The sequence below is a fragment of the Desmodus rotundus genome, chromosome 5 (genome assembly GCF_022682495.2).
Source record: "Desmodus rotundus isolate HL8 chromosome 5, HLdesRot8A.1, whole genome shotgun sequence".
NCBI classification, from domain to species: domain Eukaryota; kingdom Metazoa; phylum Chordata; class Mammalia; order Chiroptera; family Phyllostomidae; genus Desmodus; species Desmodus rotundus.
This window is the reverse complement of record NC_071391.1, coordinates 11,420,160-11,436,447: the sequence shown is the minus strand read 5'-3', so window position 1 is coordinate 11,436,447 and position 16,288 is coordinate 11,420,160. Positions and strand designations below refer to the sequence as shown.

Sequence of the window (16,288 nt, the reverse complement as noted above, 5' to 3'; positions counted from 1 at the left end):
GGTATGGTGAAGAGCAGCCTGCCCTGTACATTTCAGGGTGTTTAGCATTGTCTCTTGTCTCTACTCAGTAGCTGCTAGTAGCAGTCCACCTATTGATGACAACCAAAATGTAGCCAAATGTTGCCAAAGTCACTTCAGAGGCAAAATTTTTCCTCCCGTGGAATCACTCATCTTGCTCAACACTATTTCTTTGACCATAAGGCAAATGCAACCATTAGAGTGAAGTCACTGCCTGAACATAAGTCAGAATAATAATTGGGAAAGAACCCCTCAGATATGATTTTATTAATTTTGTTCTGCATTATCACCCTAATTCCTATTTATTTCTAAGATCTACCCTGATAGTACCCATAAATAGAGACAATTAACACATAATTTTAATTAGATAAATATACAATTAAAATTGAATATATGTTTTATAAAATAAACCACAGTCGAGAAGAAGTTAGAATAAGGTAGGATATTTGAGACAATTACATATAACTAGATTTATTTTTCTGCTTCTATGAGGAAACAGGTTGCTGAGAAGCTGTATTATGTTTCAGTCATAAAAAGAATACACAAACTTAAACTACTAAAACTGGTGTTCCTTTTATAAAATCGTGTGCATTTGATTGAGGTCATGAATAAAATCTAGGGGATAACTCTGCACGTTTATTTCACTGACACTGAGCAGTGGGGGTGGGGCAAATGAGTTAGTGGAATGTGTTGAATAATGCCAAATTTTCTAGTGAGATCAGACAAATAATTTGCAGATCATATTGAAAGAATATTTATCTTCAAAGGAGTACATTTATAATTTTTTCTCAGAAATACCAATATTTTCCTGACACAGATGAGATAAGGTTTGCTACATCGATGGCACAAAGAGGAAGATAGGAAGGAAGTATTAATTGAGAATCCAACTTTCTTTTGGCTGCAAACACTGTTAAGTATGGTGGAGAAGTCATGCCATAACTTATAACTGATACTTTTCTATTGGTTCTAAGTAAGATTTTTATCTTACGATCTGGTAACATCTTTCATTTTGTATCTAAAGACATGTTAATGTTTTATCAGTATTTTCACAACCGTATAATAATGTCATAATCCTTGAAATTTTTGTACAATATTTGGACTGACCCAGGATTTCACACTTTATTTATCTGTATATGTTCTAACTTACTCTACTATTATCCTAAAATACCTAAGACATCCTAATGAATTAACAGCAGAACTGTACAAATCCATCTGCCACCATTTCCAAACACACAATGTTTATATTATTTGTACGATGGAAGAGAAGGAAATATAAAATTACATAAAAAGCTAAAAACCTATGTGAGATACATGCAAAATTTCCGCACTGTCCACAGATCTATGATGCCTGTTGAATTATTAGATGGAAGGAAAACATGCATTTTATATAAGTTCTCCCAAAGGAGAGCATACACTTCAATTAATTCTATGCATGTGTGTAATCATAGCACTTTCATGTGAATGATTGCTAAAATATTCGGGGTGTGATGTCATGCATAAGCTACATGAATGTTACAATGGATCAGCGGGGTAGCTAGTCACGCGTGGATGTCCCCACTTTAAAGCAGAGAGCACAGCCTCACTTCCTCCACCATCAGAACACCCGGACACCTGTCTGAGCAGCGTGCGTGGCACTGGAACACACTTCTTTAGCTCTTGCAATGGCATTTAGTCTCTGTGTTGTGCTTCACCCGAGCGGTTTGACTTTTAGAGAACACATTCATTTTTAAACTTGTTTGATGTATAAAAGGGGTACCTTTTACTAAAGTGAAAGCACAGGCATCTATTGAGTAACTGTTGAGAGGACCTGCTACTCTGATTAGCCCCAGTCCCAAGTCACCTGAGAAGATGCTAACGATCCAACCTGTGGACTTCTGAGATTCCATCTATACCGAGGGACACAGGTTGTGTCACCAAAAGGAAGGAAAGCAGACAAAAAAAGTCTCTACCCTCAGCGATAAGTCCTTTAAAGTATCATGATACCATGGTCTTCTCTAGATTCTCTGCTTTCGACTTTTCTGAGTAGTGAGTATGTTTAGGAAGTGATAATGTGGGTCTATTTAGGCTTTTGCTATTTCCTGTTATCTCCACACTGTAAGAATCTGTTACCAGCTATTATGATTTCACTGCTGTTCCTCAAAATGCCAGATAATTTCCTAACCTGTGGTTTATTTTTTTAAATGTTCTTATTTTGTGACAAGGGCAGAATTTTCCCCAGTATCCATAATTAATATTTGTGTATTTGAGAATGTCTGCATTTTATGTAGATTATACTTGGTTTATATAGAGTCTAAAGCTACTTGTATATTTATGGAAAATGGGATATCTGAGAACTATAATGCATTTTAGCTGTATTACAAGGAAAATGATTTCATTCCAATCTTACATAATAATAGTTTTTGGAAATCTTTTTCATCTAGTTTTATTTTATGATTCCACTAGTGATATTTTAAGAATTATTTTCAATCCACCCCAACTGTCACTACGCCCTATCACTAACCACCCTGGGCGTGCACACAGACACTGGATTCCCTGAGCACAAGACTTTTTTTTTTTATTATTCAGGTACAATTGTCTGCATTTGCTCCCCATCCCTCCACCCCACCCCAGCCAGTCCCACATCCCTCCCCCACCTCTACCCTCCCACTTGATTTTGTCCTTTTGTCCTTTATGGTAGCTTCTAAAGACCCCTCTCCCCACTATTCCCTCCCCACTCCCCTCTGGCTATTGTTACATTGATCTTAATTTCAATGTCTCTGGTTATATTTTGTTTGCTCTTTTGTTTTGTTGATTATGTTCCAGTTAAAGGTGAGATCATATGGTATTTGTCCCTCACCACCTGCCTTATTTCACTTAGCATAATGCTCTCCAATTCCATCCATGCCATTGCAAAGGGTATAAGCTCCTTCTTTCTCTCTGCTGGGTAAAATTCCATTGTGTAAATGTACCATGGTTTTTGCATCCACTCATTTGCTGATGGGCACTTAGGTTGCTTCCAGTGCTTGGCTATTGTAAATTGTGCTGCTGTGAACATTGGGGTGCATAGGTTCTTTTGGATTGGTGTTTCAGGGTTCTTATGGTAGAATCCCAGCAGCGGAATTGCTGGGTCAAAAGCACAAGACAGTTTTTGCCACACAAGCTGTCAGTTCTTCCCACTGCAACTCTGGTGTGCCTGCATAAAATACTCTTTTTTTTTAATTGAAATATTCGATATAAGGAACATTTATTTATGTAAGCCTTATTTATAAAATGATTTTTTAGTTTTCTAATATATTTATTGATTATGCTATTACAGTTGTCCCATTTCCCCCCTCCTCACTCCACTCCATCCTGCCCACCCCCTCCCTCCCACATTCCGCCCCTATAGTTCATGTCCATGGGTCATACTTATAAGTTCTTTGGCTTCTACATGTCCTACACTATTCTTATCCTCCCCCTGTCTATTTTCCACCTATCATCTATGCTACTTATTCTCTGTACCTTCCCCCCTCTCCCCCTCCCACTCCTCTATTGACAACCCTCCATGTGCTCTCCATCTCTATGGTTCTGTTCCTGTTCTAGTTGTTTGCCTAGTTTGCTCTTGTTTTTATTTTAGGCATAGTCATTAATAACTGTGAGTTTGCTGTCATTTTTACTGTTCCTATTTTTGATCTTTTCCGTAGGTAACTCCCTTTAACATTTCATATAATAAGGGCTTGGTGATGATGAACTCCTTTAACTTGACCATATCTGAGAAGCACTTTATCTTCCCTTCCATTCTAAATACTCTTCAAATCAGCATGCTTTGCTTTGAAGTCAGCCTATCTAAGCTATACAGTTTTGGATTTTTCAGTGTGTCAACATTATTGTTGATAGTGGGTTTTTAAATATTTTGTCTGTGAATACTGCTTTGTTAAATTTTATTTTTGTGATTTCTTTTTTTCATCTTGTAGACAATTTTAATCATAAACCGTTCAGTGCACATTATTTTAAAGTATAAGTTTATATATTTGCAAATTTGTATATATATAACATAGTTCACATAACAATCAGTTATATATTTATTTGTATATAGTACTCTAAAATAACATGAGCAACACTATGAACAGTAAAGGATATATAATAAATTAAAATAAATTCATTTCTAAATATTATGTTAAAATAACAGTATTTTGTGGGTGAAGCTGCATGAGAGCACATAGGGAATGCAAGTCAGGTTAACAACAATGCACCTACAATATGGCAAGATCATTCTATTGAAAATCACTAACTCTTTTGATGGGCATTTGGTTGGGTTCACTTTTCACTACAAGGACAAATGCTATATACACTTTAGGATTTCTCTCACCAACATCCTGAGCACTAACTGTATCCTCGATCACTCATTATTCTGTATTTTCAAATGTCTCTTTGGAGTCATAAATCAAAAATAAATAACAGTAAATGAATTTCGTATGTTTCATACAAATACCTGTTTTTCATCCTGAGATTTCAAGATATTAATCTCAAAGTTGGAAAAGTTGGCAAAATTGCATTTGAGCATACTCTACAGTGTTATAATGTGATTCGGGTATTTGTTTCCCTAAGAGAACTCTCGTGCCCACTGGTATTCTAAAGCAGCCTCTTATCTTATCAGGAAGATTACATTGAGGGGTATCGAAGCCCAGCATTTAGTGACAGAAGGAATCTGTGTTCTAGCTGTAATTCTAACAGCATGAGAGAAAATTATACCTTGATCCTTGGTAATGCCATTCTCTATAGTTTTCTATTATGAGCTTGATGGATAAAGCTGTTACTAGAAATCTCACTGCCATCTTTTTGAAGTCATACTTGTTTCTCATGGGTCCTGGTGTCATTGAGTCTTGTCCATCAATATCACATCAGTTCAAATACATTATGTGAAATATGGTAGTTAAATTGAGAAGAACTCCAATTTTTTCCTTTTTTCTCCAAATGATCAATGGGAAAATTATACGAACTCTGTTGTGTTCATTCTTTAAATGGTTTGTTGCAGATAGGCAAAATATACGGCAGAGCTAGGGCAGAATTACATTGGAACTCAACCCTGCATAGTTCTAATATCCTCCCATGATGTGATGTTCCCGTTACAGTAAGGATCCTTGCCGAAGAAGAAGTGTGTCATTAAGAAACACACAAATTTCCCTTCACCTCCATTTTTTTAAAATTGAGCTTATTTCTGAGCTACGAAACTATAAATTTGTATTTTACAGTCTGGTTTTACTAACAGGTTTCTTTATGTCATTAAAAATATTTCATTAAAAAACAAATAAATTCTTGCCACTTTCAATAAGTTATTCCTTTTTTTCTAGGACACAGTTAAATTTGGATTTGTTGTGCTTCAAATCCACCAATCTAAAATATAAACAGGATTATATATAAACAAAATATATATATTAAAATCTCAGTTTGTGAGGGGTGAGCTTATATACTTACAGGATAAAGATTTTGGTTTTGATTTAAAATACCCTGAAGACAGCATCCCAAAGTCACCCAAACCCTGACATCAGTGGACTTCCATTTCCAATGGACCACAACTCATCCTTCCTTTTTGAGGTGTCTAATGCCTAACACAGTGCCTTGTGTAAAAGGCATGGTTGTTATTTTAAGCCACTAATTTTTTGGTGACTTGTTATAGTAGCAATAGGAAAGTAATACACTATATAGAAGAGTACCTACCATTTCTTACTATTCACCATCCTGTTCTTTACTCTTCTTCACAGTACTTATCACGATTGTCAGCAGTATATCAATAAGGGTCTATTTCCTTAATAAATGTAAGCTCCTTGAAAGCATGGCATTCTTCTTATTCACTGCTTCATCTCTAGCAAATATAGCATTTCTCGGCACAGAGTAGTAATTAATATATTTTGACTGAATGTATGAGTGCACACATGAATGGATTTACTACTATTTAACCATAAATACTGTTGCACTAGTATTATGTCATATCAAAGAACAAGAGAAAGTAAGGTGATGCCTACCTTTTGGAAGCAGCACATACTTGATACAGTCATGTCGTGATAGATACAGTTTGTTACCTCAGAGTAACACTTTGTCTCTCTCCATTTGGTTTCTGGGTTTGTTGTTTGAATGCTGAGGAAAAACAAAGGTGTGAGAGTGAAGTTATACAAATAGGAAAGGGAAGAATTTTCAAGTGAAATCACACTGCTATGTTTTGATTGGCTTTAATAGTAAATAGCAAATAAAAAAATTGTTCTACCCTTTTCCTTCCTGTCTCAATTCTTTAGAGAGCACAGTCACTGACCTTCTAAGCAGAAGGTGAAACAAAAAAAAGGTTTGATGCTGATATTTGGAAAGGAAGGGGGTTGAATACTGTGAAAGGTGGTTTAATGAGTAAACTGGGTATGAAAAGTAGGAAGAGTTCAGGCACAGAAAACAAAAAAATTGCTATCACAGAATGTCATTCAGTTTGTAGTTCATGTCATCAGAGAACTTGAAAATCCCATGGGATGAGCCAGAGGCCTGCTGGCACAAGGCATATCTGAGTATGAGTATCAGTTTCAACAATCAATACTTTCATGATCTAAGAATTTCTTTCTCCCAGTTTTATATTGTGCAAACTGAGAAGCGAGGAACAAGAAAAACTCTAGTTCCAGTGGGGCGAATCACCACAGATAGATTCTCTAGTACACATAAAGTGCACTGCTTGAAGTTCATTTCCTCTCTTCATCTAACTACAGGGTAAACCCAAATGCTCCTTGCTGTGATGGACACTGGATCGTGGAGAAAATCATCATTTATTTTTCATCTGAGGGACATTATTTTGTTCTGCAACTAAAGAGCTGAATAACCCTGCAAGCATGCCAGGTTGGAATCACACAGCTGTGAAGGAATTCCTTCTCGTGGGTTTAACTGAAAATCCTAATTTGCAGATTCCTCTCTTTTTGCTTTTCACCCTCATTTATTTCATGACCTTGGTGGGTAATTGGGGGATGATTGCCTTGATCGGGTTAAATGCCCAGCTTCATACTCCAATGTACTTCTTTCTCAGCAACCTCTCTTTTTGTGATATTTGCTACTCTACTGTCCTTACCCCTAAGATGCTGGTCACTTTCTTATCAGAACACAAGTCCAGCACGTTCTCTGGCTGTGTTCTACAGAGTTTCCTTTTTGCAGTCTATGCAACCATGGAAGCCATCCTCCTGTCTGTGATGGCTTATGACCGCTATGCAGCAATAGCTAGTCCCTTGCTGTACACAGTCATCATGACCCAAAAAGTGTGTGTTCAGATGGTCCTGGCATCTTACTTGGGAGGGCTCTTTAACGCACTGACACACACGATAGGGCTGCTGCAACTGGACTTCTGTGGTCCGAACATTGTGAATCATTATTTCTGTGACATCCCCCCTCTTCTGAAGCTCTCTTGCTCTGATGCACATAACAATGAGATGCTGCTTTTGATCTTTTCTGGGATTATTGCAGTGTTCACTTTCATCATCGTCATGGTCTCTTATATCCGCATCATTGTTGCCATCCAGAGAATTCGCTCAGCTGAGGGGAGGTGCAAAGCCTTCTCCACTTGCGTGTCCCACCTGATTGCTGTGACCTTATTCTACGGGTCTGGGACGTTTAGTTACATCCAGCCAAGCTCTCAGTACTCCCTGGAACAGGAGAAGGTCTCTTCTGTGTTTTGTACTTTGGTGATCCCCTTGCTAAACCCACTGATTTATAGCCTAAGGAATAAGGACGTGAAAGAGGCAGCAAAAAAGTCAATATGTGGAAAAGAGCTCCGATTTGACTCCATCTTATCTACGTTTTTTTTTTAACATAACATTAACCTGCAAACAGCTAATTTCTTGGAAATTGTGTCACGGATGTATGATCACAAACAGAGCTACAGTCAAGGTATCCACATGAAATATGAGACATGAATGATAGTTACCTATTCTTGCAAATTTTTATTATTTTAAAATCTCTCCTAGAAGTTTAAAATGTATCAAAATAAAGAGTTAAGAAAACATAGGGAAAGTTGCTTACAAAATGACAGAATATTTTTACTTCTGGATGATGGAGTAGCTTGTGATTAAAATAATTTTTGCGCAGAAATAACAAGAAAAGCAAGACGTGATACAGGTTTTAGCTATTGATAAAATGAAATAGGTATTACAGAAACTGGATTGGTGTAGAACTCAGGGAGGTCTAGACATGGAGAAGTGAGCTGACTTTCATGGCACTGAGTCAGGGCACTCTGGAAAAGGCAGGCCTATGGTGCATGGAGATCTCTGCCAGTTCTCAGAAACCAGTAGAGCTTTTGGCAGGCACTTTGCTGGTTTTGTCATACATGATTATATTTCCTTTCAGGGCATTAGACGTATTCTGGGCCAGAGCAGACCTGGATCAAACACATAGACAGATATAGAGACAGATAATGGATGATAGGTGATGGAAAGTGGGATGGATAGATGGAGGAATAGATGGATGGATAAATAGGTGATAGATAGATAGGTAGATAATAGATAGATGGACAGATAGATGATTGATAGATGTTAGATAAATAGGTAAATAGATAAATGGTAGACAGACAATAGATAATAGATGGACAGACTTAAATGAAGAACTTCTGATATCAGGGAGGGACTTTGGGTGGTGCCTCAAACAATAAAAATATTAAATAGTTTGATCTACTAAAAGGAGGACCTATTGATTCTGAACTTGTGCCCTGTGACTGCTCTTGGCAAAAGAGAAAACAGTGCAGCTGTATGTAAGCATTTACTTAGGCTCAAAGATGGACTGGATTATACATAATCTTAAACACAGTTATTTTGCCCCATAGGAAATTGGAGGGAAGGGCATGAGTGGAGCGTGCATGAAGCTGGTTTGGGCCCCAGAGGCAGGTTGAAATCTCCTGCATTCTTGCTGTGCTTTGAAGACACACGGTCCTGCTGGTGGGGAGTCAGCAACAAATGCAGGTATATCCTGAAAACATTTGCCAGGCTTTGATCCTGCTCTGAGTCAGGCACAGAAGGGCTAGAATTTTCTTTCAGAAGCACCAGGAGATTCAGACTCTACATATTCAGACTGAGCTGGAAAGACAGAGTGAAATCTTCCAGGCTGTTGGTGCTTGGCTGGTGATGTCCCGCCACAGCTAAAGGCCTGGGTGCTGCACAAGGCCAGCCCCTTCAAGGCATTTGCTGCAGTTTGAAGATGTACAAGGCAAGAGGCTAAGTTCACACCTCCAGAAAGTTAAAACTGAACTTTCTACAGTGTATAAGAGCAGGTGAGAAAGGGTGGAGAGAGAGAGAGAGAGAGACGCACATCTTAACACCTTGGGAAATCTACACAGCTGAAACAAGTCAAAAGTAAAATGAACTCTGACTCCAAAGTCCAGTCTCAGGTCGATTACTAATTGAGGTAACACACAGCTTCTCTTCCTTGATGCCTTTTTAGAGAGAAAATGAATTCCTCCTCCTTGGAAAGTAACATAATCTCCAGTTTGTATAAAACTTGTGTTCATAGGCAAGAATCAGAAAGTATAAAAAATGCAAAAAAAGCACAAAGCATAGAAGAGCTATATGGAGAGTTAGAAAAAGGTTTCAAACAATACTATTTTTAACATATGAAATAATTTGAAAAAAAAGAGAAAACATCCTAAGATGAAATATTTCAAGAGAGTTAAGTAAATTTAAACAGATGCACTCTATAATCTGTTTCTATGAATTTGCTGTTTTAGAAACCTCTGCTAAGTGGAATCATGCCGTGACTGGCTGATTTCACTCAGCACAATGTCCCCAGGTTAACCCATGATATCACAAATGTCAGGAATTTCTTCCTTTTTAAGGTTGACTAATACCTTATTGTATGAATACACCATATTTTCTGTAACCATTCACCTGATGATGGGCATTTGGGCTGTGTCCATATCTTGGCCGTTGTTCAGAGTGCTACAGAAGACATTGAGGTGTAAGTGACTCTGGGTGGTGGGGGAGGGATAGGAAGCTCTGGTTCCACGAATATAAAGTTTCAGTTACGCAAGATGAGAAGTTCTCGAGATCTGCAGTATAATGCACTGTCCATCATGAAAAGTACTGAAATGTGTACTTCAAATGTGTGAAAAGGTTAGATCTTATGGGAAGTGTTCTTAGACCAAGAAAACAAAACAAAGAGACATGAGGAAACTTTTAGAGGTGATAACTGTGTCTATCACCTTGACTTTGGTGATGGTTTCCCAGGTGTGTGCATATGTCCAAATGCACCACATTCTATGTATTAAATATGTGTACTTTTTTGAACTTCAATTATATCCATTAAAGCTATTAAAAAAACCAGAAACAAATAGTGTTATGAAAAAAATCCCACAATACCTGAAAATCAGAATTCAAAAGAGGAATTTAGAGGATATCAGACAAAGCATAAGATAGGATTAATAATTTCAAACACAAGCCAATACCAATTAATCTAAACTAAAGCACAGAGAAGAAAAACATTAGAAGATAAAGCAGAGTATGAGAGATACATGTGTGATATAGTCAAATGGTGTGAAATACATGTAGATTATGCCCCCGAATGAGAAGAGAGAATAGATACAATGAATATTTTAAGACAGGCTAATTTTTTCAAAACTGATAAATCTTCAACAGACATATTCAAGAAGGGCAGAATATCCAAAGTCAACAAATGCAGAAAAGCCCGCATACAGACGCTTCATTGTCAAAAAAAACTACTGTAAGATGTAAGATCAGTTTTCAAAGAAATTATAAAAAGTGGGACAAATGAATTAACATTTTTAAAGTATGAAAGATAAAGTAAATATTGAAAATTCTATTTTCAGGGGGAAAATCTTTTAAAATAAGCAAGAAACATAAAGATCTTATGAACAAGCAAAAGCTGAGAGAATCTTTGATTATATAATAAGAAATAGCAAAAAAAAGGTTTAAGCATAAATAAACTATTCCAATGTAAATACAGAATATAATGAAGAAAATATCCACAAAGGTAAATATGCAAAAATATTAAAAATATTGACTGAATAAGAAGTACAAAGTTCAAGTTCTAAGATAAGGCATGGGATGTGGAGCACAGCATAAGGAATAGTTAGTAATATAATAACTATGTATGTTGACAGATGGGTACTAGACTCATTGTAGTATATAAATATCTAATCACTATGTTATAAGCATGATGCTAATATAATATTGTATGTCAAATAATAAAAAATGAATTCAAAAATATTTACTGATTAAAGCCACACCAAAGTTGACTTTCTAAGGGAATTTTAACTGAGTGAAGCGAAATAGAGGCTGAAAATGACAAAAATTATAGAAAAGAAGAAATAAACTGTCGATCTCTCTCAACAACAACAACGGAGGAGGAGGAAAAGAGAGAGATCTCTCTCAACAACAACAACGGAGGAGGAGGAAAAGAGAGAGATCTCTCTCAACCAACAACAACGGAGGAGGAGGAAAAGAGAGAGATCTCTCTCATCAACAACAACGGAGGAGGAGGAAAAGAGAGAGATTAAAGGATTCTAATGAGAAACAGATATATTAAAATTTATCTTGCAAGCAAGAAAAGATTTAACCAAAACACCTAGATAAAAGACTAAGAAGACCAAAGTTAATAGTGACATCTTGATTAATTAATAGCATCCAACAAGGAAGGAATAAAGGTCAGAAGGAAAAACATAAATCTGACAGAGAGATGCTCCATGAAAAATCAGCTCTGCCAATGATTACATATAAAAACAAAGATTAGCAAACTCAGTCAAGGTTTATTAACCTTGGCATTATTGCCATTGGAGACTCCGAGATTCTCTGTGGTGTGGGCATCCTGTTCCTTGTAGGTCAACGCGAGATGTCAGCAACAACACTCTTCCACATTGAGGACAATCAAAAATGTCCCTAGACTTTGTCAAATACACCCTGGGGCGGGGCGGGGGAAAAATGGCCTACACTGAGAGCCCATTGGTACCTTTTACAAGAGATACAAGGACACAGAGAGATGGAAAGTGAAAAGAAAGGAAAAGGTACTTAAGGGAAGCTGGTGTCACTGGGTTCACATTTGAAAATCAGACATGAAGGGGATTATATTTTGCTTGCCTGTTTGTTTTATGGATTAGATATTAAACTAAAGACCAACTGACAGTAACCAGAGGGGAGGGAGGAGTGGGATGATGTGGGGAAGAAGAAAAGGGTCATCAGGGAACATGTACAAGGGACACATGGACAAAGCCAAACCAGGGTAGGATTGAGGGTGGGAGGTGGGGGTAGGTGGGGGAAAGTGGAGACAACTGCGCTTGAACAACAGTAAAAACATAAGAAATACACTATGTGAAAATTAAAAAATTAAAAAAACCCTTAACGAATACCTAGAAATGAAGAAAAAAAAACAAAAGGGAAAAATTAGTATAATTTTTTTAAAAGCACAATCCTTAGTGTTAAAATAAAAATAATTCTAAATTTATATTTACCTATGAATTTGCTTTAAAATACTTGTAAGAAAGCTGATGAAAGTGAGATAATAAATTTCATAGATCTAGCTGGAGGTTTTAAAACAGCTCTCCGAGTAACTGAGAGATGCAGCCAACAAAAATAAAATCACAGCATGAACCATTTAATTGGCCTGGTAGAAATACAGGGACCACTACGCCACAGTACAGAAGACTCATTCTCTAAATGCATATGGAACGTTTAAAGCTTGACTATGTGTAGTGCCATAAAATTGTTTTCTCTGATCACGGTATATTTATTTATTTATTTTAATCACAGTAAATTTAAATAAGAAAAGCCAAGTAATCAATCTTCATAAGTTCGGAGATAAAAAATGTATTCACAAATAAACTATGTTTCAAAAAATCAATATGGAAAGTTTTTGAAATAAAATTGCATAAAGTAAGAAGAAAGAAACTAAATAAAAATAGAACATATACATTAGAAATCATATAACAAGAGAAAAGCAATAAAGTCATTCTTTTAAAAGAATAATAAGTGTTGAAACTGTATCAAAACTAATCAGAAGAAATGAGTGAAAACAGGTATCCAGCATTACCAATTGGTAATTTTTGTTCCCAATTGGTTTTTGGGAACAAAACAGGAATAGTCACGGTAACCACTTCTATTTGAAATTGTGCAGAAGACCCTATCCAGCACGTACAGTCTAGAAAAAAATACTGGCCTCGACAGAGAGCATTTTTGTTTCTGTATGTTTGTGGACAGACACACTCATCTCTAAGTAGCTGCCCTGGGACACAAGCCACACATCTATTCAGCTTCATGCCAAACAGTTGCCTAAAGTGCCTGCACCATTTTCACGTACCTTCAGAAATGTATGAATAAATTATTTTGTTCATTAGATTCCACATATAAATGAGATCATGATAGGAGACTCAGGAGGTGGAAAATGTTAGTTTAAGGTAAACAGTCAATGAGTCTAGCAGATAATGCATATGTTAAAGCCTTTGTTTCAGAAACTACAGATAAGGCCCATCCTGGTTCCTGAGAGGGACAGCCAACCCCCTGGGGCACTGCTAAAGACCACCACCTGGGGACAAGTGGAGGCATCTGGGCCATTGTGTTGCAGGGAGGGACAGACAACCCCCAGTCCCTGGGAACAGCTGACTGCCCAGGATGAGGATGCTGCAGTTTCTTTCACCTGATTCTCCCCGAATTTCAAACCCTCTCACTGCACCTTGTTCATTCCCGGTCATAAAAAATGTTGTCCTGGAAAGAAAATGTAAGACGGTTTGTTTTAGGGTGCGAACCGGCTGTCTTCTCAGATCTATGGCCATCTGCATAAAGCACCCATAAAGACTCAATCCCTGTCTCTGCTTATTGGGTTTAATAGGTGGCAAGAATGCTGGTGTGTACTATAATCAAAACAGCCTGGTAATGGCATAAAAACAGGCATATAGACCAATGGAACAGAACAGAGAGCCCAGAAATAAACCCAAGTCTTTACAGTCAATTAATATTTGACAAAGGAGGCAGGAACATAAAATGGAGCAAAAACAGCCTCTTTAACAGATGGTGTTGGGAAATCTGGACAGCTACGTGCAAAAAAATGAAACTCGATCACCAACTTACGCCATACAGAAAAATAAATTCAAGATGGATAAAAGACTTAAATATAAGTCATAACACCATAAAAGTCCGCGAGGAAAACATTGGCAGGAAAATCTCAGACATTCCACGCAACAACATCCTCACAGACATGTCCCCTAAAGCAAGGGACATAAAGGAAAGAATAAACAAATGGGACCTCATCAAAATAAAAAGCTTCTGCATAGCTAAAGAAAACAGAACCAAATTACAAAGAGAACCAACAGTATGGGAAAATATATTTGCTAATGATACCTCAGACAAGGGCCTGATCTCCAAAATATATAAAGAACTCACACGACTGCACTCCAGGAAGACAAACAACCCAATTAAAAAATGGGCAAAGGACTTGAACAGACACTTCTCCAAGGAAGACATACAGAGGGCCCAGAGACATATGAAAAGATGCTCAGCATCACTAGCCATCAGAGAGATGCAAATTAAAACCACAATGAGGTACCATCTCACACCAGTCAGAGTGGCCAACATAAACAATTCCACAAACAAATGTTGGAGAGGATGCGGAGAAAAGGGAATCTTAGTGCACTGTTGGTGGGAATCCTGATTGGTGAGGCCACTGTGGAAAACAGTATGGAATTTCCTCAGAAAACTAAAAATGGAAGTGCCCTTTGACCCAGCAATTCTGCTGCTGGGATTATACCCAAGAACCCTAAAACACCAATCCAAAAGAACCTGTGCACCCCAATGTTCATAGCAGCACAATTTACAATAGCCAAGTCCTGGAAGCAACCTAAGTGCCCATCAGCAAATGAATGGTTCCCAAAACTATGGTATATTTACACAATGGAATCCTACGCAGCAGAGAGAAAGAAGGAGCTTACACCCCTTGCAATGGCATGGATGGAACTGGAGAGCATTATGTTAAGTGAAATAAGCCAGACGGTGAGGGACAAATACCATATAATCTCACCTTTAACTGGAACAAAATAAATAGAAAACAAGAAGGAAACAAAATATAACCAGAGACATTGAAGTTAAGAACAATCTAACAATGGGTAGGGGGGAGTGGGGAGGGGACAGTGAGGAGAGGGGATTACAGGAACTACTATAAAGGACACATGGACAAAATCAAGGGGGAGGGTGGGGGGTTTGGCTGGGGTGGGGTGGAGGGATGGGGAGAAAAGGCAGACAACTGTAATTGAATAACAATAAAAAATTAAAATTAAAAAAAGAATGCTGGTGTCTTTTTTCCAGTTTCAATCAGATGGTATTTGTCTTTCTCAGACTGGCTTATTTTGCTGAGCATAATGCTCTCCAGATCCATCCAGACTGTGGCAAAAAGTAATATTTCCTTCTTTTTCATACCTTTGTACTCCACTGTGTAAATGTACTGTGGCTCTTTCTCCCCACTCACCTACCGATGGGCACTCGAAATGTTTCTGGATCCTGGCTATTGTGAATGACCCTGCAATGCGAGGGATGCATATTAACAAATATATGCCAATTCTTTTTACATAATACTAATAAAATTTTTATATGTAATATTCAATTACAGAACTATAAGTATTCTAAATATAATACTTTTATTTAATATTGGTTTTATTTAGCATCCGTTTTGTTGCTAACAAAGCCATTAGGTCTTGGTTTGGGGACACATTTGGGTATCTAATGGTTGATATGAAGACATTTTTTAAAAATGTTTTTAAACATGGTATTGCATGTACATCAAAGAAATGACAGACCTATAGAAGATAAAGGACCTGATATGTACTTTTTGAATGTAATTATTTGCTGTTTTCTTTTCAACTGAGTTTCTACATACATTGTTTTTACATAATTTTTTGTAGTTAATTTACAATATTCTAGGAGAAAATAAATATTGGTCTGAGCATTTAACCTCTTTATACTAATTAGGTATATTTCTTATATAATTCTTTATATATAGACTGGGAATGAATTATATGTTTTAAAAGAAACACAATGCACCAGATACTTGAAACTGTAGGTCTTTTAAAATAATATCACAATTCGGCCTAAAATATGCTTAGAATATAAATTAATTCTTACTTCTATCACCTGCCCCATTAGCTTTTAATTGAGGGATTTAGGAAATTTGCATTTAAGGGAAAAATTATGTTTTTAGTATAAAAAATAAAGAATGTGAGATAACAGTGTGAAATATGGGTGCCTGAATCCCTAATTAATTGTAGAGTAAAGGCAAAATTCCCCAAATGCCCTTCCAGCAAACACCTGCT

The 16,288-nt window shown here is 37.0% G+C and overlaps 1 protein-coding gene across 2 annotated transcripts; it reads left to right on the top strand.

The window, feature by feature from the left end:
* The first annotated feature begins 1,993 nt into the window (after window positions 1–1,993).
* On the top strand, window positions 1,994–11,220 carry LOC128781145 (olfactory receptor 5J3). 2 transcript variants are annotated; one of them, XR_008427034.1, is made up of 3 exons: window positions 1,994–2,043; window positions 6,720–7,884; window positions 8,813–11,220. XR_008427034.1 is itself a non-coding variant. In XM_053925900.1 (2 exons), exon 2 carries the CDS (start codon window positions 6,840–6,842, stop codon window positions 7,803–7,805), a length of 966 nt encoding a protein of 321 aa, XP_053781875.1. In that variant the 5' UTR covers window positions 1,994–2,043; window positions 6,720–6,839; the 3' UTR covers window positions 7,806–11,220. The 2 variants fall into 2 exon arrangements, 1 of the variants encoding a protein (XP_053781875.1); XM_053925900.1 differs by having other exon boundaries at window positions 6,720–11,220.
* Window positions 11,221–16,288: the final 5,068 nt, after the last annotated feature.

Coding starts and splice junctions, on each gene's coding strand:
- LOC128781145 (XM_053925900.1), top strand. CDS start 6,840: ATGCCAGGTTGGAATCACACAGCTGTGAAGGAATTCCTTCTCGTGGGT.